Source organism: Miscanthus floridulus, chromosome 11 (genome assembly GCF_019320115.1).
Source record: "Miscanthus floridulus cultivar M001 chromosome 11, ASM1932011v1, whole genome shotgun sequence".
NCBI lineage: Eukaryota > Viridiplantae > Streptophyta > Magnoliopsida > Poales > Poaceae > Miscanthus > Miscanthus floridulus.
In genome coordinates this window covers 82,004,168-82,030,046 of record NC_089590.1, presented here as the reverse complement: position 1 = coordinate 82,030,046, position 25,879 = coordinate 82,004,168, and the positions used below count along the sequence as shown (strand labels likewise).

Here is a 25,879-nt window from a genome sequence, read left to right as displayed (position 1 = left end):
ACATGAGAGAGAATTGTTGAATGCAAGTGACTGGGAGTAACCAAAAGACAAAATGATTCGGTCAGTTGTAGAATGATTTAGAAGCTAACCTTCTTTCTTTAAATATCCCATAAATCTTTTTGGCATGTTGCATTCAGAAATTATGTGTCGGGTTCATAAACCCGGGGTCCCTCATGGACCTGCTTCCCAGCAAAAGCTCGGCCCAGCAAACGACGTTGCGAACGACGCGTAGCTCCTGGGCCGGCCCAAAAACCTAACGACAGGCCAGAAAGGCGATCCAATCTTCGACCGGAAGCCCTGGCCAAGGAGGAACGGCGCTCGCTTCCGACTCCGGCCCGCCTCTCCGACCGGAAGGCCTCCCCAAGGTAAGGACAACGCTCGCTTCCGACTCCGGCCCGCCTCTCCGACCTGAAGGCCTAGCCAAGGAGGAACGGCGCTCGCTTCCGACTCTGGCCCGCCTCTCCGACTGGAACGCCTGGCCAAGGAAAGGACAACGCTCCCTTCCGACTCCGGTCCGCCTCTCCGACCGGAAGGCCTGGCCAAGGAGGAACGACGCTCGCTTCCGACTACGGCCCGCGTCTTCGACCGAGGATGTGCCGAATCTCTGCTTACAGTTCTTCTCCGACTGGCGCAGTCGGAGCCGACTGGGACCAACCGACCGGGGACGCTCGTTCGGTGGGGACCTAGGAAACGGACGGAGCAAGTAAGGCAAGGCGCTCAAGTCAACCGTAATACCGAGGACCATATCCTGTACACCTGCAGGACAGTACCGACAAGGCATGTTAGAAGGGTGCCCTGTAACCTTCCAGGCATGTCAGAACCCTAGTAAAACCCCCCATGCCTCTAGGCATCAACAGTGTTGTGGGAGCCGTCATTTGCCATACATGGTGAACACAGTAAACCTCCCCCACATGCCTCCAGGCATCAACTGTTGTGGGCGCCTACAATCATCTTGTACCCGACACGTGGGCAACAGACTAGTAGCTACATACTCTCTCTCTCCCTCTCTCTCTCACTTATAAGGCCGTCCCCTTCATCTATAAAAGGGGATGCGCTCTCTCCCAATACGGACGATTCGAACAACAGACGGATCACTCAGATTCACTCTCTGCTAGCTTTAGACACTCTAAGCTACACAGAGCACACGCTCGAACACTCAGCGCACGTAGGAACTCCCGTCACTCTCGGCCCTTTAGACCAGAGTCCGACCGGACCTCTTGCACCCCCCATCTTACTCCTACTCGTTTGTAACCCCACAACAAACTTCGAGCACCTAGGCTCAGGAATAAAGTCTCCGACCGACTCAAACTGGAGGTAGGGTACGTTGCCTGAACTAGTATAAACCATGTGTCATTGAGTGCTAGGCCACATCTGATCACAACGTATGGCAAAACTATAAATATTTACGTGTTGGTCACTTTTTGCACCGACAGTTGGCGCCGTCCGTGGGGAAGACGCCGTACGTTCACGCTTTTGGTCATCGGATGGCCCACTTTTCCACCATCTCTGCCATGGCGGGCTCAAGCGATACGAATCGCTTCAGCTCACTGGAGTTTCCCACACTCCCACCTGTTGGGATGTGGGTTCCACCCATCTTCGAGCTATCCTAGACCTTCCTCTTCGGAAGCCTAGACTTCATCGCCGACCAGCTCGGCGTGCTGCGCCTTCGTGAGAAGGCACTTGTTCCGGCGACTGTCGGAGGAGCACCCTCCGTCGGCTCCGGGACTCCCGGCGACTTCAACGACGAGGCGTCTGCGCTTCGCTCCGAGCCTATGCTGGGCTCAAACCCCACTGTGAGTAACGTACATACTGTTCTTTACTCGCGCGTAACCCGGCGAGCGGTGCCCGAGGTCGCGCCCGCCAGGTCCAGTGCAACATCAAGGACGGGGGGAACGATCCCCCATAGTTTGCTCAGGCTGGCCAGAACATCGCCGCTGCGGTGATGCTTCTACGTGGCCTTCCCGAGCCGAACGACCCTTAGGAACAGGCGATCCACCGGAACCTCCGGGCACTGGTGGAGACCGCCGCCATTCAACAGGCGGAAAGCTCCGCATCGCGACACCTGACTCATGGCCTCTCTCCCCACCAGGTGGGTGGGGACGCACCAGACGAATCGCTCCATCCGCTCACCTCTATAGTCGCCAGGCACGGAGTAGGAGGCCACAGCTGCACCATGGCCTGACCTGGCACCCGCTCCACACCGACCCCCCATGTGTGAACGGCTCGGGCCGAACCAAGAAGCTCGCAGCATCATCAGCAACCGGCTGTCAAGCCCGGCATGATGATGACGTTCATCGGGCGGCGGTGAGAGCAGGCGGCATGGGCCCTGGCCAGGACCATCGAGGGGAGCGGTGAAACGCACCCCAGGCATGGTCAGCCGGCCAGACGACCAGAGTCCCAGCTCGGATGGCCAAGGACCGTGGGCCTTTGGCCAATGCATCCAGAGAGCGTCGTTCCCACAACACTTCTGACCGCCCACCAACATCGCCAAATATACCGGCTCACCAAATACCCGGTATATGGCTCGAAGACTTCCTGGCTCGCCTACCGAGCCGGTGGAGTGGATGATGACCACTTCATAATTCAATACCTCCCCATCTGTGTGGGGGAATGTGTTTGAGCGTGGCTCGAATTACTCCTGCACGACAGCATCCGCAACTGGGCGGACCTCGAGAGGATCTTCGTCAGGAATTTCCAGGGGACGTATGTCCGCCCGGGGAACTCTTGGACCTCAAGAGCTGCCAGCAGGAGCCCAACAAGTCCCTGTGGGATTACATCCGTAGATTCTCCAAACGATGCAACTCCCTCCCTGATGTCATCGACGCGAACAGTCATCAGCGCATTCCTCTTCAGAGACAACCTACTAGTCTCTGATCCACAAGCTTGGCTGTCTAAAGCCCTGAACCACCCGTGACCTGCTCGACGTCGCCACAAACCATGCCTCTGGCAAGGAGGCGGTCGGAGCGGTCTTCAATGGAGGCCGAAACAAGGGCAAGGCCAAGCGTGAGGACCAAGACGAGGGCCCCTACACGTAGAGGGGAAAAAGGAACAAGAAGGATCAGCGCCGATCGGCCAACTCCAGTGTTGGTCACCGCGGCTGATCGCACTGGGCAAGCAGCCCCAGCAGGGCCTACCTGACCACTTCGACAAGCTCATGGATAGCCCATGCACCAACCACGCTTACCCCATCAAGCACCTCTGCAAGGACTACGAGCTCCTCAAGCGCTTCCTACGATAGGCCGATGGGCTGAAGGAAGGAAAGGGCAAGGAGGCAGCAGCCAAGAAAGAAGGCATGGCGGGCAAGGACGAGGACGATTTTCCCGATCCAGAGGAGTGCATCATGATATTCGGGGGGTCTGATGCCTGTCTACTCCAAGCGCCAGCACAAAGTGTGCTATAGAGAGGCGTGTGTCACCAAAACGGTCGTCCCCTCCTTCCTTAGCTGGTTGGAATCTCCGATCGCCTTTGATCGAAGGGACCATCCAGCCCACATCACCAGACCAGGGGCGCTACCCGCTCGTCGTCGACCCCACTGTCCGCAAGAAGCGCCTCACCAAGGTGCTGATGGACGGAGGTAGTGGCCTCAACATCCTCTACGTCGACACCCTCGACGCCATGCGCATCCCCCGATCAGAGCTCCTGCCCAGCAAGCTCTCTCTTCCACGACGTGATCCCAGGAGCACAGGCATACCTGCTGGGGCAGATCAATCTGCCCAGTCACGTTTGGCTGACCGAGCCAACTTCCGCTCGGAGGTGCTAACCTTCGAGGTGGTGGACTTTCTAGGGTCCTACCATGCCATCTTGGGGAGGCCATGCTACGCCAAGTTCATGGCGATCCCCAACTACACCTACCTAAAGTTGAAGATGCCCGGACCGAACGGCATCATCACTATGGGAAGCACCTTCTCGCACGCCTTCACATGCGACCGCGAGCATTTCGAGCTCGCCACTGTCGTCATCCACTCGTTCAAGCTCCTAGCGGCTCGGGGAGTTGTCGACCCTAGTAGTCCCGGACTACAACAAGCCAACCTCCTCGACTGCCTTCTGCCCACTTGAGGAAACCAAGGCAGTGGGAATCGACCCCACTGACCCAACCAAGACGGTGCGGATCGAGACCTAGCTCCCAGCCAAATAGGAATGCAAGCTCATCGACTTCCTACGCGCCAATCATGATGTCTTCGCATGGAAACCTTATGACATGCCAAGCATACCATGGGAGGTCGCCGAGCACAGCACTGTGCCTCATCCTAGGCTCGAAGCCCGCCAAGCAGCACCTGTGTTGCTTTGATGATGAGAGACGCAGAGCCATAGGTGAGGAGATCGCCAAACTCCTCGCAACTAGATTCGTCAAGGAGGTATACCACTCTGACTGGCTTGCCAATCATATTCTTGTTAAAAAGAAGACTTGGGAAATGGAGAATGTGTGTTGATTATACTGGCCTTAACAAGGCATGTCCGAAGGATCATTTCCCTTTGGCACGCATAGACCAGATAGTCGACTCTATCTCGGGGTGCGAGATCCTCTCCTTTCTGGATTCCTACTCAGGCTATCGCCAGATCACTGATGAAAGAGTCCGATCAGCTCGCAACCTCATTCATCACCCCGTATGGTTCGTACTGCTACGTAACCATGCCTTTTGGCCTAAAGAACACTGGCGCCACCTATCAATGGTGCATGCAGCAATGCTTCACCGACCAAATAGACCCGCTCGACCAACCTGATCAGGTTGACCGGCCAAAACCAACCATCGCCGTCTATGTTGATGACATAGTGGTCAAAACGGCCCAAGCTTGCGACCTGGTCGCAAACTTGGCCGCGATGTTCGCGAACCTCTGAAGGTTCAACATCAAATTGAATCCCGAAAAATGTGTTTTTAGGGTTTCAAAGGGGAAGCTGCTTGGATACATCGTGTCCGAACGCGGCATCGAGGCCAACCTCAAAAAAATCATGGCTATCTCCAACATGGGCCCTATACGCAACGTCAAGTGCGTACAATGGCTCACCGGCTGTTTGGCCACCCTAAGCCGATTCATCACCCGGCTCGGCAAATGGGGGATGCCTCTCTACAAGCTTCTCAAAATGATGGACGCTTTCGTCTAGACCGAGGAAGCACAGCAGGCTTTAGAGAGCCTCAAAACATCACTAACATCGACCCCAATCCTCGTCGCTCCCGAACGGGGAGAACCCCTCCTCCTCTATGTCACGGCAAGCAATCACGTGGTGAGCGCCGCCCTAGTCATTGAAAGGGAGGAGACGGGACACCACCTTAAGATCTAGCGACCCATATACTTCATCGGGGAGGTACTCACCGACCCCAAGGTCTGGTACCCCCAGGTGCAAAAACTCTTGTACACTGTGCTGATGGCGACCTAGAAGCTCCTGCACTACTTCACCGACCATGAAGTCTCGGTCGTTAGTTCATACCCGCTCGGAGACATCATCCGCAACCGCAATGCCGTGGGATGAATCTCCAAGTGGGCACTCGAGCTAATGGGCCATGATATCAGGTATATCCCCCGTACCACTATTAAGTCTTAGGCTCTCGTGGACTTTGTCGCCGAATGGACGGAGGTCCAGCTCCCGATCCCAGACAGTCACCCACGAGTTCTGGACGATGTACTTCGATGGGTCCATAATGGTGCTCGGCTCGGGGGCTGGAGTGGTTCTGATCTCCCCGGGCGGGAGTAGGCTCCTGCTACGCCATCCGCCTCCATTTTTTCGGCCTCAAACAACACCGTGGAATACTAGGCCCTCATCAATGGACTGTGCATCGCCATCGAGCTCGGCTGCTACGTGACTCTACGTTCACGGTGACTCGGAGTTGGTCGTTGACCAAGTCATGAAAGAGTCCTCCTGCAAAAGCCCCCTCATGGTAGCATACTGCTAGGAGGTGCGCAAGCTTGAGGACAAATTCTAGGGGATCGAGCTTCATCATGTCCCTCGAAAGGACAATGACGCTGTTGATTTTCTCACGAAGTTGGCTGCTAGGCGGGTTCCGTCTCCGGACGGGGTCTTCATCAACGACCCTCATGAACCATCTGCCCACATCCTGGAAGGTTCGATATAGACACACCCCGATGCCAACCTAGCGCTCAAGGGCTCCGACCCCGGTGCCTCCGTAACAACGTCGCCTGTCGACGTCGCCATGGTGGCACTCGATCAAACCGACTGGCGAGCGCCTACCTCCTTGAAAGGACTAAAGCACAATAGGTCACTCGAAAGGACTAAAGCACAATAGGTCACTCGATGCGCTAAGACGTTCGTCGCACTCGGTGACAAACTTTACAAACGAAGTCCATCGGGGGTACTCAAGAAGTGCGTCCCTAGCAACCAAGGGAAACAACTCCTCCTCGAGGTCCACGCCGGAATCTACGGACATCACGTGGCCCCGGAGGTCGCTGGTCGAAAAAGACTTTCGCTAAGGTTTTTACAGGACCACCGCGCTACGAGATATAGAGGAGGTCATCCACAGGTGTGAAGGATGCCTAGTTCTACGCTTAGCAAACTCATTTGCTGGCGTAGGAGCTCCAAAACATCCTCATCACCTAGGCCATTCATGGTCTGGGGCCTCGACATGGTAGGACCCCTCAAAAAGGGCCTAGATGGCTTCACTCACCTGCTCGTAGCGGTCGACAAATTCACCAAGTGGATAGAGGCCAAGCCCATCACCAACATCTTCTCGGAAGAGGCAGTCAAGTTCTTCCTCGACATCATCTACTGGTTCGGTGTTCCTAACTAGTATCATCACTGACCATGGAACAAACTTCACCAGGAAGAAGTTCCTAGACTTCAGTGATGGATATGGCATTAGGATCGACTGGGCCTCGGTCGAACATCCACGTACTAACGGTCAGGTCGAGCGTGCCAATGGCACGGTCCTCCTAGGACTTAAGCCACGCATCTTCGACCGACTCAACAAGTACACCGAGCGATGAGTTGCAGAGGTCCCAGTGATCCTCTAGAGCCTAAGAAGGACCCTGAACCAATCCATAGGGTTCACACCCTTCTTCCTGGCCTATGGAGCTAAAGCAGTGCTGCCCACCGACCTCAACCACGATGCCCCAAGAGTGAAGGCCTTCGACTATGACCGAGCCACAGAGGCTTAGCAAGACACAGTCGACCTACTCGAGGAGGCACGCGAGACGACCATCATCCGCTCCACTCGCTACCAGCAGACTCTCTGTAGGTACCATGAAAGGAAAATCAGAGGAAGGATCCTCAAGGTCGGAGACCTCATGCTTTGAAGGACCCAATCGACCAAGGAGGAACACAAACTCTCTCCGTCTTGGGAAGGACCCTATATGGTGACCGAAGTGATCCGACCGGGCGCCTACCGACTGAAGGGTGACAACGGCGATGTTCTCACCAACACTTGAAACATCGAACAGTTACGTCGTTTCTTCCCCTAAAGATTCAGTCTTACCGCTTTCTTTCATTCAACATTTGCTCCTACAAGCACCCCGGCCTGAACACTTTCGGGCCAGGGTCGCTCGGGGGCTCCACGGGGGTGCGATACCACCTCTCTTTTTTACTATCATATGGTAAATACTTTTCACCCGAACGAAAGGGTAGTCCATTCCTTTAATTACCTTACATAACTTTGCTTTAAACGTTCTGACCGATCACACCCCACCACAACCTATGGTTATGAGCAGCTGAGCCTCGCGGGCCATGCCTGGGTTCTTAAGGTTGCAGCCTATGGTTCAAAAGGGCAGGTGCAAAAAAGAAAGAATAAAAAACAAAGCTATGCTAGGGTAAAAATAAGGAACGGATGGGACAAGCTTCCCCATACAAAGTGACTCATCACAAAACAAAATTGATGTATTCATTAATACACAAAATGTTCACACGGGGGCTTTCCCATGAACTTATCCTTTACATGTGTTGATTTCCTTCTACTTTAAATACTACTGTGACCACCCGGCGGCATCGGCTGACGGCGCGACAGGTGAAGGTAAGGGTTGCTCGCTCTCCGGCACGGCAACACTGGGCTCGGTCAGAGGAGGGGCGACGTTCGCTTCCGATCCATTCTCCGCTCCATCCGTAGGCTGGGCAACGTCTTCTTGACGCCCGCCTTCGGCCAGGCTCGCACGGTGAGCATCCATCACCCACTACGCAGAGACTTGCTCGGCCACCAACTGTGTGTGTGGCAAGCAAGCTTTCCTCGAGCTCATGAATGGCGTCCACGCTCCAGCCATTGGCGTACCCCCTATAGATGGCAGCAAAATCCAGGTCTGGGTGATGCGTCGCCACTGAAGTCAGCACCCCTGACGTCCCGTCGAACATCCCATCGGTGATAAGGGCCCGAACTTTGTTCGGGACCTGCGCCAGTCGGATGGCGGGCATGCTGGTGCTTGGCGACGACCCAAACACTTCCGAGACGACGACCTGGGTGACATTGCAGATCTGGTCAAGCTCCCCCTCAAGAGCACGTCGCTCTTCAAGGAACTTGGCCAGCACCTTCGCATTCTGACCAATCGTCGCCTTGGTCGTCTCTAGGTCCTGCCCCAGTGACTCAACCTTTCTGCCTAGCTCTGGAAGAAGGATGACAGGCTCAGAAGCAAGGGAAAGAGAAAGCCAAGACATCAACCAAAAGCAGAATGGGTACGTACCGAGGTGGGTGTTCTCGAGGATGGAGAGTCCTTCCTCCTGCCAAGTCACCTACTCACGTAGCCGGGCGTTCGTCTCCTCTGTCCCAAGCACTGGCCCCGGAGCGTAAGCACTTCCTGGTCGACCTCCGATCGGGCCTTCCGCTTCGACTCCAGGGCCTCTAGGGAACTCTAGAGCGCCATCTCGGTCTCTGCCAGGGACTTCTAGAGCACCGCCTCGGTCTCCGCCTAGTGGACCTTTGCCGCATCAAGCCCCCGCTCAGCGGCGGCCGCCCGTGCCTCCGTTGCCTCGATCATCCGGTCTTGAGACTCATGATGGGCGGACTCCAACTGGCGCTCGAGCTCGGTGACCCGCCACGATACCGCGGCTTCTCGCTCCATCCGAGCATGCTCCTCCCAGAGGAAACATGACTTGCGGCTTGACATCTCCTCCAAACCCTGCAAGGCAAGAAGCAAACACGCTAAAAGCAACCAGCTAGAAACCAAGGAATCAAGGACAAACATAGAAAACTTACCTCTGCGACGTGGGGCTAGTCAACCATCACCGCCTGATGAACGAACTTGACCCACTCCAAGGCCTCCTCAAGCCTCGCCCTGGTTTGGGTGAGATCGGACTCCATCGCGAGTCCTCTCCCCCCAAGTATGTCCTAGAGCTGCACCTCATCCTCATCCCGAAGGATGAACCAAACCCTCCTTGGGTCTCTATGGCAGGGCCACACCAGGTCGGTGGTCGCCCCCAACACGCTGGAGGGCCTAGCCGACGACCGGACCACCGCCAGCTGCAACGACGACACCGGCGGATCCACCCTATCACCTGCTTCGCCGTCGGAGGGGACCTCCACTATCTCTATTTCATGGCCTGCCGGTGAACGTTCCACCTCTGGCCTGGCCGCGTCTCCCCCTAACACCTCTAGCTCCGACTGGGAGGGTGAGCCATGTGGCCCTTCGACCGGCGAGGCAAGGAGCCCGGTCTCCCTCTCCTCTTCCACCATAGCTGGTGGGGGAGGGGCCGCAAGGGTCACCTCCGACCCAACCTCCGCCATTGTCACCGGGATCGCCGCCAACACCATTGTCGCCGTCGCCACCGTACTTACTGACCGGCTGGGAAGGAACCACCCATGGAGGGTAAGGATGCACCACCACCAGTCTTCTCTCTCCGCTGCTCATCATAGCTTGATGCAGGTTGGGGGTCCACTTCCACCTGCACGGGAGCCGGGGCGATGCTCAACCCCATCAGTATTTGGCCCTGTCAAAAGGAATTGGTCAGTCACTCAAAAAACTAAAACTATGAGATTGAAAAACAGAGAATGCATACCTGGACATAAGCGGTAGGGCTCTGAAGCCCTGGCCCACCTGACAATGGGCCCGCTGGACGAGGGCCTGCTCATGGGTTGCTGACTCGCGCCCCTCACTCCGACCGAGGGGGGAGTCGACCCTGGCTTAGGGCGCGCCCACCGAAGCAGCTGGCGGGGCATCCCCCATTGTGGGTCGCACGCCAGCACTGGCCCCTAAAGATGTGTGGGTATGAGCCTGCTCCTCCGATCGATCGGTCTGCCCCACCATGCCCGGAGCAGGAGGGGACAAGGCCGACGATGCCTCCGAAGGGCACGGCGACCGCGTCCGCTTCGCCTCCCGTTCGCCGATAGTGTCTAAGCTCATGGTGCTGCTTCCTTGGCGAGGGAACATCACCACGCCTCTCTGTGTCCCGCCCACCATTGGCAGACATAGGCCACAGGCTCGCGATGCTTCGCCAAGGTCGCAACGACAGTCCTGGCCTCCACCATCCTCGGAAGAGCTCGCATCATCCCCCACCTCTGTGGGCTCCTCCGACTCGAGCTCCACCTCAACATCGCTCCTACTTTCACCTGCCCGGACCCACCGGGTGATCTCCATCTCCTTTTTGTGCTTCCTCCGAGCCTTCTTAGCTCTCTTCTTCTTCTTGGCGTCCTGCTGCCTCCTTTAGGGTGGCTTATCGAGCCACGCCCTCCGGCCCCTTCAGAAGATGCGGCCGAGACTTATAACGTTCGAGTCCCTACGAAATGGATGACTTAAAGTCAAGATTATAGGAGAGCGGGATCAAAAGGGACATGAAATAAGGAGAGGAGAACATACCAGCTTGGATAGCTTTGAGGTGTGAAGAGGTCTGGGCTTTCTGTCAAGGGACTCTTTGGCCCTCAGTCGCAGCATACGGTCGAGTCAGCTCCAGGCTTTGTCCTTCGCCAACTCCTCCGGTGATGCATGGTCAGGGTCTGTCGGGCCAGGTGTACATCCACATTGGCTGCATCCTTTCCACCAGTGGGGCGACCCGACGATGGAAGAGGTGTGGAACACCTGTAGCCCATCGAGGCCATGCTGCAGCAGCTTCTAGAGTTCTAGCCCGAGGATCTCCAGCTTGTTCTACCGACTGGAAGGGCCCCACGACTAGCTATCCCGCCTCTTTGGCCTTCTACCGGTGAATGACGGGAATGGCGCCTCCGCCGGGTTTCTGATGTAAAACCACTCCCCATGCCACCCCCGATTGGATCACAGGGGGAGTACGCGGGGTAGGCACCTGACGAACTTGGCTTCTTCTGCAAGGCGAAGCCCCCAACCGGCACGGTCCTAGGAGGGTCCCCCTCTGACAAGGCTCACCTGAAGAATAGCCGCCGAAAGAAGACCACGTGTGGCTCCATCCCGAGGAAGGCCTCGCAGATGGTGACGAAGCTAGTGATGTGCAGCACCCCAGTCGTATTGAGGTGCTGTAGCTCTAAGCCCCAGAGGAGCCCATGTAGGAACCAGTGTGCGGGATATCCTAGCCTATGCTCATGGATGGCGAGGAAGGAAACCACTTCGTCGGCCTGAGGTTGCAGAAAAGCATCCCCCGTAGGAGCCCTCTAGTGTGCCACCTCCTTCGGTGGTAGTAGCCCTTCTCAGTGAAAGCGGCCAGCATCGACTCGCTTACACTGGATGACCTCTAGCATGACATTATGCTCTGGGTTCATGAAATAGATTTGTGAGTTTTCCTCTCCCTCGCTCTCCCCCTTTTTCCTAGGAACCACCGTGGCACACGAATGCTCTTAGGCAAAAAGGAAGAAGGAGGAGAGGCGGTAGTTGGGGAATAGGTGAAGGAATGGGATGAAAACCCTCTCCCTTCCCCTATTTAAGGAGGAGGCACGGTAGTTGGGAAAAGGCAAAGGATTGGGGCGAAAAAACCCTCTCCCTTCCCCCATTCAATGTGGATGGGATGTGGATGGGATGCGTCCTGACTGATGGGATGCGCCCTGCCCGACGAGACGGTGCCTGGTTAGATGGGACGTGGCCTGGGCATGGCCCACCACTACCGAATGCCGAGCGCGGGAAACAAGGCGCAACCACATGCAGGCGGCCCTCCGCCTTCCTAGGCAAGACTTGGAGAGGCCCAACAATAGGATCTCCACTCAGGAGAGATCAATGGGCTTCCTGAGTCGATCGAATGTCTCAGGCGAATGCCGAGAGGCAGGTAAGGAGCAGAGGGACACCCCATGTGGGCCACACTGACTCCATCACGAATGATGAACATGGGTGCCATTCGGACATATCCGATAAAAACTCCTCAAACCTGTCACTTGAGTCAACAAGGTAACTCTACCGATCCCTCTTACTTTATTTCTTTTGATGCATGATCATTCATTCATCCATTCCCATACACACATTCACACATTCATCCATGCACGCATTCATTCATCCCATGCATCCAAAGCATCGCATATGCAGCTTGATGCATCACAATGCTTCGTGTTGCGTCACTGAAGCGGTAGTTGCCTCATTCAACATGAGCAACTGAGGCTGCCTCACGTCAAACAGAGCCAGGGGAGAAAACACAGATGAGCCCCAGTGGCCCTCACCCAATCTACTCCGAAGCAGATAGGATCATCTCAACCTTCTCGTTCGATCCTAACCTCGAGCCATGCCCACAGAATCTCCAACGAGGAGAGGCCAGTGGGCCACCTGAGTCGGTCTCTGGAATGATCCGGGCATCTATCGAGACATGGGTTAAGGAGCAGTGGAATGTCACATGAGGGCTATGCCGACCCTATCACGAACGATGGACCCAGATTTCACTCGAACATGCCCGTTAGCGAGCTCACCGAGCGCGTCACTCGAGCCATCGAGGCAAGCGATGTTAGCTTAGCCCCTCCAGTTGCGAAAACCATGAATGGGGTAATGCACGAAACTCAACCGACCCCTACCGAGCCCAATAGGGCTCAGGGGCTCAGGATGCCCAACCCCTCAGCACACCCACTGACTACGGCCGATGCCTGGGTCTGCGAGTCTGTCTCGCCCGATCCCTCGGCTGTCCCTCGGCGTGCCTGACGCCTAGGTCCATGACTCCGACTTTCCTGATCCCTGGATCCGCGACTCCGACTCACCCGAACCCTCGGCGCGCCTGATGCCTGGATCCATGACTCTGATTTGCCCGATCCCTCGGTACGCCCGACGCCTAGGTCTGTGAGTCCGTCTCACCCAATCCCTCGGCTGTCCCTCAGCGCGCCCGATGCCTAGGTCCGCGACTTCGACTCGCCCGATCCCTGGATCTGCGACTCTGACTCGCTCGAACCCTCGGCGCGCCAGACACCTAGATCCACAACTCTGATTTTCTCGATCCCTTGGCACGCCCGATGCCTGGGTCCGCGAGTCTGTCTCACCCGATCCCTCGGCTATCCCTCAGCGTGCCCGATGCCTGGGTCTGTGACTCTGACTCGCTCGATCCCTAGATCCACGACTCTGACTCGCCCGAAACCTCGGCGTGCCCGACGCCTAGATCCACGACTCCAATTCGCCCGATCCCTCAGCATGCCCGGTGCCAGGATCCACAACTCTGCCTCGCCTGATCCCTCGGTGCACCTGACGCCTTGGTTGGTGACTCCGACTCGCTCGATCCCTAGATCCGTGACTCTGACTCACCTGAACCCTCGATGCGCCCGACGCCTTGGTTGGTGACTCCATCTCGCCCGGTCCCTCGACCACGCCTAAATGCCTGGGTCCACGCTCCTGGATACGACTGGATCAGGAACTAGAAAGAGGAGGCTACTGCCCACCTAAGGTGCACACACACACACGCCCGCTGACAAAACCCCCCAGACGATTCTACCCAAATCACTCGGGGCCTCAGGGGCTACACCCGCAGGTGCGCTCGCGCGCACCCGCTGTCGAAATAAAAAATTCCCCCGCTGGTGACACGAAACCCCCCCTCCCAGACTATTCTACCCGAATCACTCGAGGGCTCGGAGGCTACAACCACGGGTGCGCTCACGCGCACCCACCGTCAAAACCAAAAAAATTCCCTAGACGATTCTACCCGAATCGCCCGGGGGCTCCTGTCGGGTTCATAAACCCGGGGTCCCTCATGGACTTGCTTCCCAGCAAAAGCTCGACCCAGCAGACAACATTACGAATGACGCGTAGCTCCTAGGCTGGCCCAAAAACCTAACGACAGGCCAGAATGGCGATCCAATCTCCGACCGGAAGGCCTGGCCAAGGAGGAACGGCGCTCGCTTCCAACTCTAGCCCGCCTCTCCGACCGGAAAGGCCTGGCCAAGGAAAGGACAACTCTCGCTTCCAACTCCGCCCTGCCTCTCCGACCGAAAGGCCTGGCCAACGAGGAACGGCGCTCGCTTCCGACTCCGGCCCGCCTCTCCGACCGGAAGGCCTGGCCAAGGAAAGGACAACGCTCGCTTTAGAGTCCGGCCCATCTCTCCTGACCAGAAGGCCTGGCCAAGGAGGAACGGCGCTCGCTTCCGACTCCGGCCTGCCTCTCCGACCGGAGGGCCTGGCCAACGCCGCTTCCGACTCCGACCCGCGTCTCCGATCGGGGATGCGTCGAATCTCTGCTTACAGTTCTTCTCCGACTGGCGCAGTCGGAGCTGACTGGGACCAACCGACCAGAGACGCCCGCTCGGTGAGGACCCAGAAAACGGACGGAGCAAGTAAGGCAGGGCTGCTCAAGTCAACCGCAATACCGAGGACCGTATCATGTACACCTGCAGGACAGTACCGACAAGGCATGTCAGAAGGGTGCCTTGCAACCTTCCAGGCATGTCAGAACCCAAGCAGTGTTGTGGGCGCCGACGTTTGCCCTACAGTGTTGTGGGCGCCATCAATTCCCATACCATACGAACATGGTAAAAACCCCCCACATGCCTCTGGGCATCAACAGTCTTGTGGGCGCCATCATTTGCCATACATGGTGAACACAGGTAAAACCTCCCACATGCCTCTGGGCATCAACAGTGTTGTGGGTGCCTACAATCATCTTATACCCGATGGCGTGGGCAACAAGACTTAGTAGCATACGTACTCTCTCTCTCCCCCTCTCTCTCACTTGTAAGGTCGTCCCCTTCATCTATAAAAGGGGATATGCTCTCTCCCAATACGGACGATTCGAACAACAGACGGATCACTCAATTCACTCTCTGATAGCTTTAGACACTCTAAAGCTACACAGAGCACACGCTCGAACACCCAGCGCACATTGGAACTCCCCTCACTCTTGGCCCTTCAGACCAGAGTTCGACCGGTCCTCTTGCATTCCCATCTTACTCCTACTCGTTTGTAACCCCACAGCAAACTTCGAGCATCTGGGCTCAAGAATAAAGTCTCCGACTGACTCAAACTGGACGTAGGGCACGTTATCTGAACCAGTATAAACCCTGTGTCATTGAGTGTTAGGCCACATCCGATCATAACGTACGGCAAAACTACAAATATTTACGTGTTGGTCACTTTTCGCACTGACATTATGTTATAGTGTACTGGGTCTAAGGGTTTATGTTTCATTTTTTTCTTTGAAAAAAATATAAAACAATAGGGATTAAAGATTTCTACATATGCTAAATTGCATTCAGAAAGTATGTTACAATGTACAATTGGCTACAATAAGCATAGGTAGCTAAAATCACTATTCCTCTGTCCACAGATATAAGAACTTCTAGAGTCTTTAAGGCGTTAAAAATAGATAGAATAGGCGCATGTACGGATGTGCCATCAGAAGTGGGCTACGGTTTTTTGCGTTAGTTGAATAGTTATGGCCCTATTGTTCAGTAACCCCTGGTTTTAAATGGCAAGTCACCACCTAAAAGAAAATATATTGAATAGTTGTTGAATTAAATTAATGCTTGGAGATTCGGTACCAAAATCCTTATATTTATGGATAACTCTAAAACAAAAGTCCTTATGATACAATGGAGAAGGTTATGTTGAAATATTGCGTTCAGATAACAAAATTCTAAAATTACTATTCTACTATTACTAATTGAAGGCCTCTAACAGAGTCTCTGTATTAATTCTCATGAGACGTGCTATAAAAAACAATATTCTAAAATTACTATTATATTATTACTAATTGAAGGCCTTCAACAGAACCTTTTACGGGACGTGCTAGAAAAAAACAAGCCCTAAAAATTCTCACGAAAATAAGGAAGATCTAACCATTGATCCAGTAGAATTTAATTACTACCAATAATAGTAGGCACAATCCATTCAATTTTCTTAAAAAAAACTTGACATAGCAACTTCTAATGTGGAAAATGTCTAAATAACCATAAAATATAATTATATATGTTTATAAATCACATACTTTTGTAGCTATTAATACATAAAAACAATTTAAGGTAATCATAAATGATGTGCATACAATTTAACTTAAACATTATAATATATGTTTCTAAATTGTAAGCACTATATTTTTATAGAAAATACTATTGCACATATGATTCTTTGGTATAGAAATTAATATCATGAACAGTAGAGGAGGTTAGTGCAGACAAAAAGTGTCTATGACCTTCCTTACTTTTTTATATGCCTTTTGAGTAAACAATAGTTATTAGATATAAATATTAATATTCTCTTGAGGTTAGTAGCATTGGCCCCTCCTACATTTTCTTTGAAGTTATATTGACGATTTTGAGTGCCTCGGTGCAAGCTTAAAGGACCATATTTTTTGCTATCATGGTAACTAAGAGCGCAATCTAAGGTCTAAAATTATTATTTCTAATAAAATAATGAAGTAGAGTTTTCATAAAAGGTACCATAAGCAAAAGACTTATATATTATTGATTAATTTTTTGATGATAAAAGTTGTACTAACTAATGAGATTAAAATTTGAAAATCAATGACGTCATGACTCATTAGACTTGAGTTTGTTAGAGTGCGCAGCGGATCCGGCCCAGCTCACTATACCCACGAGCCGGCGTCCCTCAGGCCCAGGTCCACCAGTGCCCACAACATACTAAAACCTTAGGCCTAACTCAGCCCAAAAGCCTGATAGGTGAGGGCTTGCCCCTGCCTTATACGTTGTGCTCCCCGACCATCAATTATTGATGTGGGACTAAACCTAACAATCTCCCCCGTCACACATCGGATTCAACGCTTCACATCGCACAACCCCGTGTGATCTCCGGAAGACCTCCTAAAGACTGTTCTCCAGGCCCCGAGTCCAACGCTTCATATCACACATAACCCCTGTGACCTCTATATCACACACAACCCCTTGACCTCCGAGAGGTTAACAGGCTCCCCTGTCACCATGTGACTCCAGAGATTTTCAGGTTTTCTGACCATGAGTTCTGATACCACTTATTAGAGTGCGCAACGGATGTGGCCCAGCTCGCTATACCCACGAGCCGGCGCCCTTAGACCCAGGTCCACCAGAGCCCACAACATACAAGACCTTGGGGCCTAACTCAACCCAAAAGACTAGCATAATAGGTAAGGGCTGCCTCCGCCTTATATGTTTCGCTTCTCCACCATCAATTACAGATGTTGGACTGAACCTAATAGAGTTGCGCTGCGGTAAGAGCTATTGTAAGCTAAAATTTTAACTAAATGTATATTGAAATACATGGAGGTGTCAGGTAGAAAAAGAGAACATATAGATATGGATGAAAAAAATACAAAGTACTTGATAAGTTTATCACTGTCAGATAGAGGCCCTTTATATATAGAGAGATTGTATTAGAAAAAATAAACAAAAAAGAGAGCAATGTTTTAAACACAAATTTGTATTGATTATATCTCCTACTTTTGAGAAACATAAGAAACTTCTTGCGACCGTTTTGGACGGATGAAGAAGAAACCTTAATTTACCTTGGCATCCGTCACTGACGTACGGATTTCCGTGGTACCCGTCAGGGCATTTGCTGAGATAGCCCGCTCCGTTGGGCGCGTCGACGTACCCGTACTTGCACACATGAGCGGTGTTGCAGCCTGTTCCTGTCCTGTAACCGTCACCAGTATTGTTCTCGGGGCAAGAACAGGTATAGCTTCCCAAAGTATTGTTGCAGAGATTCTGATAGGTGCAGTTGTTACTATTGGAGTTCCGGCATTCGTTGATGTCTTGACAAACAGAACAAAACAACACACTTCGTGTTCAGAAAGCAAGGTGAAACTATTTGTATCCATAACAGACTATAAAATTGTATATGTTACAAATGAAAACTCTTCCATGAACCAGCATGAAAGAATAATACCAGACACCATTCAGGGCTCAAACTAATTGGTTGGTGTGGGAGGCGTGAACAAGCATCCCAATGATATGTTTTGAATTCTCTTCAACTTTAATTGAGGTGATTTCTTCCTTCTTAATAAAACCGTTTAGCTCCTCATAAGTAGATTATTATCGTCTTATCTCAAAATCTGCCGGTCCAATTTCAATCTTTTAGAGGTACTTATATGGATAGGCTGTGTATACGTGCATTTATAGGGTTGAGTAAATGTGTATGTATGAATGTCTATGTCTCTACCATGTTTAAAAAAAAACTATGTGTGCTTCCATATGAAATCGTAGTTGAACTGTTAGGAACTTACTCTCTCCGTCCTGAAATATAATGCATTATAGCCATTTTCGGACAAAATATGGAGAGTGCAATAGATGCATATATCCCGCACTTAGCTTCCTAGTCTATACTAATCTGATTCTATTCCCCATAATTAAAGGATGGACTCTCAGTTTTCTCATAAAAATATGGCAAGTACTGAGTCATGTATTTCAATTTATTAGTGAAATATTATCTTTTTGTTCCCTGAGAAACTCTTTTCTGTTTTTCCTACTTTTGAGAAACATAAGAAACTTCTTGCGACCGTTTTGGACGGATGAAGAAGAAGAAACCTTAATTTACCTTGGCATCCGTCACTGACGTACGGATTTCCGTCGTACCCGTCAGGGCATTTGCAGAGATAGCCCGCTCCGCTAGGCGCGTCGACGCAGGTGCCGTACCCGTACTTGCACAGTGGCTCGAATTTGTAGCTCTGAGCTTGGTCGCAGGTGGTGCTCCCAAACGCCCAATCCAAAATCATCCTGCGCTCACGTTGCGGCGACAAGGCCTTTTTTAGCGGCCGTACCTCGTCGCCACTGAAATTGAAGACTGCCTCGTCTTTGTCCAGGAAGAACGCCGCGCTGCAGGTTCCGTCCTCCTCGCCGTCTTTGTCCAGGAAGAACGATAGGCTGATCGCCTTGGCGCCGTTCATCTGGTCCATGGAGGCCTCGCAGCAGGCTTCCCCATGGCAAGAGCCGCTGATGCTGGAGGTGGTGCACGTGGTGGTGCAGCTGGTGTATGGCGGGCTGGGATGACCGGTCAGGTTGAGGAAGTAGGCTATGAGCGTGCGGTTGCAGCCGAAGTTGACCAGCTTGTTTCTCTGGGAGAAAGTGAACGGCGTCCCTTCCAAGCTCGTTAACGCCGTCCCGTCCAAGCTCTTTGCCCCGGGCGTCGGCTTGCCCTTGCCGTCGTAACACACCTGCGTGATGGGCTCCGCGAAGATGACCACGTAGCTGCCCGGCACCGACACGGAATCGATTCTGTACTCATGCTCGCCGATGGACAGCATGGCCTCCCTGTTTGGCCCGCATATCACCCCGAAGCCGCCAGGCAGAGACGTTGTGCCGAAGGGCGCCGGGACGTTGTCGCACGTCGTCGGCCTCCGACCAGGTGGCCGGAGTGGTGGCAGCGCCAGATCCTGCGAGTGCGCGGCGCGAGGCAGGGTAGAGACGAGAGCGAGCGCCAGGGCGAGTGGTCGTGCAACCGCATCAGCGGCTGATCGGCGGTTTCTTCCACGCGGCATGCCGGCGAGCGAGAGGGGCAAGCAGGGAACTGCTAGGGGATCATTGACAGTCTGGATTCTGGACGTGTATTGTCGTGTGATTTTCGTGGAATTGATTTCTTTCAGTCTTTGGCTGGTGTACGATGCTCATGATTTAGCACTTAGCAGCACCAGGAGGTAATGGGCGGTATCTCATCAATTAATTCCAAATTCCAACCAAGGTGAGTGGAAGACTTGGCACCATACGAGTCAACGCACCACGACGTTCGAATCCTATTCTTTTTCCATGGAAAAAGCCCGCATGAGGCCAGAGGCATGATGTACGATGCTCATGATTTAGCACTTAGCAGCACCAGGAGGTAATGAGCGGTATCTCATCAATTAATTCCAAATTCCAACCAAGGTGAGTGGAAGACTTGGTACCATACGAGTCAATCGCACCACGACGTTCGAATCCTATTATTTTTCCATGGAAAAAGCCCGCATGAGGCAAGAGGCATGATGATACTAGGCAACAACAGGCCGTAAGTTCCAATGGGACTAGCTTGCGGATGACAATCATTGGTACTGGTGTTTGACAACCGCCTTACCGAAGGACTATATACCTTTTTAGATAATGAAGCTTTCCTGCCTTCATATTTCTTCTACTTTGTTAGTTTCAAATTGTAAGTCACTCTAACTTCCTAAATACATAGTTTATATTGCATACTCTCTCTATCTCTGAATAAATCATCAAATCCTAGTCAAACTTTTGAAGATCGACCAAATTTATATAAAAGAACGGCAAAATTTATGACACCAAATTAGTATGATGTGACACACCATAAAATATTTTTTTATAGTGTGCTTATTTAATGTCATATATATTCTATAAATTCGGTCAAACATAAAAATGACTTAAGACAACTTTAGGAATTGATTTATTTAAAGATAGAGGGAGTACATAGATGCTTCCTCCGTCTCAAATTAAACTCAAATTTTAGAGTTGTTATAAGTTAAATTATTTTAAGATTGATCGACTTTATATAGCAAAGAGCACCAATATATATGCCACCAAATTAGTATTATTAGATACATTATGAAATATATTTCCATAATATATTTATTTGTTGCCATAGATGTTGTTACTCTTTCATATAAAGTTAGTCAAATTTAAGATAATTTGACTTTAGGTGATTCTAGAAATTGATTTATTTTAAAACGGAGGTAGTATAAACTTCGTCTTGCATTAAATGTTGTTCTCACGTACCAAGGAGTCAAATCTACTCAACTTTAATCAAATATATACAAGATATTACTAATATTTATGGTGCATAACAAGTATCATTAGATTAATCATCAAATATATTTTTATAATACTTTTATTTAGAGACACAAATGTTGCTAATATTTTTTAAAATATAATCAAATTTAAGAAAGTATGACTAGCACGAAAATCTAAATGACACTTAAAAAAGGACGAAGGAAGTACATATCAAAAATTATATACCTAAAAAATAAAATGACTTATAATTTAGAACAAGAGGGTAATAAAGATGCATCAGGACACAATTATTACGAAAGAATAACACGTCTCGACAAGCAAATATGTAGCTAAGACATTAAAAACTCTAATGTACCAAAGAAAAACAACAGACTAAAGAAAAGGAAAAAAAATCAAAATCTTTAAATTGCAACTTGAGTAATTCTCCTTTCAAACCTTGTTCCGTAATATCAACATGAGCCAATTCCAACATAGGGGAAGAGAAACAACTTCAATCTACTGCTTGAAGCTCTGACCACCATAACACATGTCCGTAATAAATGCTAGCTACAATACAAGAGTAATGTTATATGAAATTTGACTGGAGATTGACTTAGCTTAAAAAGTTGATTATTATCTGTATTTGTTGTAATATTAAGAAGGTGAAAATTGACCGGAGATCGACTCAGCTTAAAATTAACCTCATAGGGGGTGTTTGATCTGGGAACTAAAATTTAGTCCCTGTCACATCGAATATTTAGATGTCAATTAGAAGGACTAAACATAAGGTAACTTGGATGTCAATTAGAAATGCTAAACATAAAGTAATTATAAAACTAATTACATAAGCCATGACTAATTCGCGAGATGAATTTATTAAGCCTAATTAATCCATGATTAGCATATATTTACTGTAGCATCACTGCCAGACGAAATCTGGTCGGCAGTCTACCGAGGGGTACGCCCACGGTAGTAGATGAATCGGTGGAGGTGCGCGTAATAGGAGCCGGATGGCGACATAAGCGCAGAGACAAGCGATTTAGACAAGTTCAGGCCGTCTGATCGACGTAATACCCTACGTCCTGTGTCTTCGGTGGATTGTATTGAATATCAGATGCATTCGAGGGGGTCCCTACCCGCCTTATATAGTCTGGAGGGTAGGGTTACAGGTCGGTTTAAGTCTAGATCTATTCGGCTATATGGTAAGTATTTACAAGAAATATGATATCTATCATATCCGAACAGATTTTTCTTTATCGCCAAGATGTCTTCTGATTGTCTTGCGGTGCACGTTGACTAGAGCCGAGCTTAATCACAGTTTTTCGCAATATAATTTATTATGAAAATACATTTTGTAATTAATCTAATGATATTTATTTGATATCACAAATATTGAAACTTTTTTATCTGTAATTGATCGAACTTAGGATACTAAGCTATGACACTGTGCTAGAATTGCATTCTTTTATGGACAGAGGGAGTATGTACTATTTATATATTAGTGTTTGTTACATTTTCTTTTCGGTGGCAAGCGTGATAGTTTTGCTCAGTGCTAGGTAACTGATACATCCATCTCTGGCATGATATGATCAGATCATGGGTGGCAGACGGTACAAGATAGAGTTCTTTTGGGATCTAAAAAAGATGGTGACAATGTAGCTACATAGAAGAGTTCCAGTAATGCCCTAATTTTTTATAATTTGATCTTTTTTTTGAAGAAAATTTACGTTTGGCTCCCTAAGAGATTTAAACTCATCTTTGGACCCTGAGGGTCGGCGTCAGGACTCATGGCGCCGAGGTAACACGTCTCGGCGCCACAGATCTTGGCGCCGAGGTGCCTGGCCGAGATTCTAGCTGTGGCCGGTACCTCGGCGCCATGATACATGGCGCCGACCTTGGACACGCTGATCACCGGTAGACTGGGCGGCCGTGTTGCCTCGGTTCCCGTGCTCGTCACAAAAACTGGCTGGCCGAGCAGTGCTGGTGCATCTGCCTGCCTTCCTCCACTCCTCTCTCTCTCCCATACATCTCCGTGGCCGCATGCATCGCATTAACTCCTGCCAGGGACAGTGGAGTGGAGGCCGTGATCGATGACGAGTGGCCTGTTCACGTCATCGCGTGGGCTGCTGTCCTTTGCGTGCTGGACAGTGGAGTGGAGGCCGTGATCGATTTGATGTGGGGTTGCCTAAAAATCGCATGCGTCAGCGAAGTGGGGTTGCCTAAAAATCCAGTCTTCGAGGTGGTACTGGTACATACGGTCAACCACGCAATCAAATCGATCACGGCCTCCACTCCACTGTCCAGCACGCAAAGGACAGCAGCCCACGTGATGACGCGAACATGCCACTCGTCATCGATCACGGCCTCCACTCCAATGTCCCTTGCAGGAGTTAATGCGATGCATGCGGCCACAGAGATGTATGGGAGAGAGAGGAGTGGAGGAAGGCAGGCAGATGCACCAGCACTGCTCGGTCAGCCAGTTTTTGTGATGAGCACGGGAACCGAGGCAACGCGGCCGCCTAGTCTACCGGTCATCTGCGTGTCCGTGGTCGGCGTCAAGATATGTGGCGTCGACCTCGGCGCCATGTATTATGACGCCGAGATACCGGTCATATCAACGCCAGCTAGGATCTCGGACAAGCACCTCGGCGCCAAGATCTGTGGCGCCGAGACGTGTTACCTCGGCGCCATGAGTCCTGGCGCCGACCCCAGGGTCCAAAGATGAGTTTAAGTCTCTCAGGGGCCAAACGTAAATTTTCTTCAAAAAAGAACCAAATTGCAAAAAATTGGGCAGTAATGCGTGTTGCTTTCACGCGCATGCGGCGAGTGCTTGTCCTTCTCGCTCAATAGGCACAATGTGGTCCTGCGAGAGCACATCCGAAATCCGTTTGCTGTGGGCACCGTGGTCCGGAATTGGAGCCCATTTGCTTAGATTATCAAGTGGGTTCCGATCGTTTCAGTTAGATCCAAAGTTTTGTATGAAAAGATCGATTTAACGCCTGTTCAAACCTTGACAATGGCACTCATTGATGTATTAGCGCAACAATTAGTGAGATTGTAGTCGTCGTCGTAGTAGTAGTTTCAATCTGTAACCGCTTAGTTCCAATCTCCCTGAATAAGACCTGCAAAAAGGTCTTTAGTTTGTACTAATAAAAAAATATTCTCATTTCTTGTCAGCCATAGTCCACAGCAAATTGCTGCTGCCACTATCAATAGACAGTGTTTATACTTTGTACCCCATTAATTAGCACATTGGTTGAACATACCATTTACATTCACGGTACATGCTTCAATGGTTCTAAAGAAAAATGCATCAACATATACAACATCAACTTAGTTTACAGCGAAACATGCTTCAATGGTAATTTTTTTGTATTGGCATTGTAAACTCAATCAAAGTTATAGAATTTTGAATAAGCAAATAGCACAGTGTCATAGTTTAGTATCCTAAATTCTAGCACATGCCTTGATGTTATGGGCTGGACCTCCCCTGGCGGTGTGGCCCATGTTCATTGCCATGGGTACCTGGGGTTATACCCCCCACAAAATCCTATTAACTCTAACCCACAAGTATTTCATGCAATGGTCCATACTTCATACTAACTCATAGCAACAAAATATTTAAGCATTAATTAATTATTTCGTCCACAATAAATCACCAAAAATAGTACTTTAGACGTAAGTTCAAGTGTTTGCCGTCTTAACGAAAAGAGCTTATCTTAACTTCAAATTTGATTTTTGAGCTCCCAAGAGCACTAGTTAACAATATTTATTTTTATTTTTCTCAACCACAAAAGTGAGTCACATAGAATTTGTTTATTATTTAAGCTAAGTTTTAAACTCTTAAACCCAGCGAACTTGTTTTGCTAATCTCGTTTAGGTCTTAATCTTGGTGCTAAACAAGCTCGTAACACCAGGGGTGTTACAACCTTTCCCCTTAAAAGAATCTCGTCCCAAGATTCGGAGCAAGAACCAAAAAGGGAAAACGCGATTACATTTCATAGATCTGAAGGTACACAGGAGGTTGCTTGGCTTCGCCCACTAAACCACTCGAGGATTTTAGGGACTACATGGTTACAACAAAACTAGCACAACCACTAGCTCACTCCAGAAATTGGCGAAGACGGGGACAATGGAAAATCAATAAGAAAACGAGTATCCAGAACATGGCATACGCCCAACAGATCCAGAAACAAGAGACTGAGAGATAGATCATCATGAACCCTAAGACCAAAATTAACCAGAGGTGGACTTGAACTTCTTTGACGAAAACTAGATCCTTTCTTCTTCTCAGATTACACAACCACCTCTGACTGGCGACCCTAGTTCTGCGAGCGACGGCTAGATCTCGTAGCTCCTTTTCGGATTCGAGGGGGAAATGGGGATGAAGGAGGAGAGCAAGTGCATCTTATAGCTTGGTGGACGGAGGTGGTGGTGCAGTGCACCGGAAAGTGGAGGCAACGTGGAAAGGAAACACTGGCGGTTCACGAGGTGGGGGAAGCGTCGGCCATGGTGTGCTCCTTGCGCGAGCTTGAGTGGAGAGAGGAAAAAAGAGAGAGGAGGGATTCGCTCGACGGGGGGGGGGGGTCTGGTACGGGGGCGAGGCGAGGATCGAGAGCCAACAGGGTGCCGGGAAAAGGGGAAGCGCACAGTGCATGAGTACGGTGGATGCGGCATAATGCCGTGGTTACACGAGGACGGGGTGCCAGTGGGCCCTGACACTGACGGCGTCCGCAGGGCACGTGGCAATAGTGATCTGGCGTGTGTAGTGTGGTCGAGCTAGACATAGGGCTTGGGACATGACGTCCACTCAGGCTTTTCCAACCACTCTCGACTTCCCAAGGACTAACTTTTCTTTGTTGCTCTTCTTTACCTTCCCTTCCTTGACTACAGTATGCGCTTGTCTTTCGTATGGACTAGGATCAAGACATCCACAGCACTTCCTCCAAAACCATAATAGCTTAGTTACTTGA

At 50.7% G+C, this 25,879-nt stretch overlaps 1 protein-coding gene across 2 annotated transcripts in view; it reads right to left on the bottom strand.

Annotated features, from left to right (window-relative positions):
• Nucleotides 1-19,907, bottom strand: part of LOC136491362 (wall-associated receptor kinase 17-like) — a 55,999-nt gene extending 36,092 nt beyond the window's left edge. The window contains exons 1-2 of one of the 2 annotated variants that reach the window (XM_066487639.1): nucleotides 18,745-19,907; nucleotides 17,714-17,962 (exon numbers count right to left, since the gene is read on the bottom strand). In XM_066487639.1, the coding sequence (XP_066343736.1) occupies nucleotides 17,714-17,962; nucleotides 18,745-19,684 (1,189 nt within the window). In that variant the 5' untranslated portion in view covers nucleotides 19,685-19,907. The remainder of the gene's footprint in view (nucleotides 1-17,713; nucleotides 17,963-18,744) is intronic. The other variant, XM_066487640.1, reaches the window with a different exon arrangement.
• Between the last annotated feature and the right edge of the window lie 5,972 nt (nucleotides 19,908-25,879).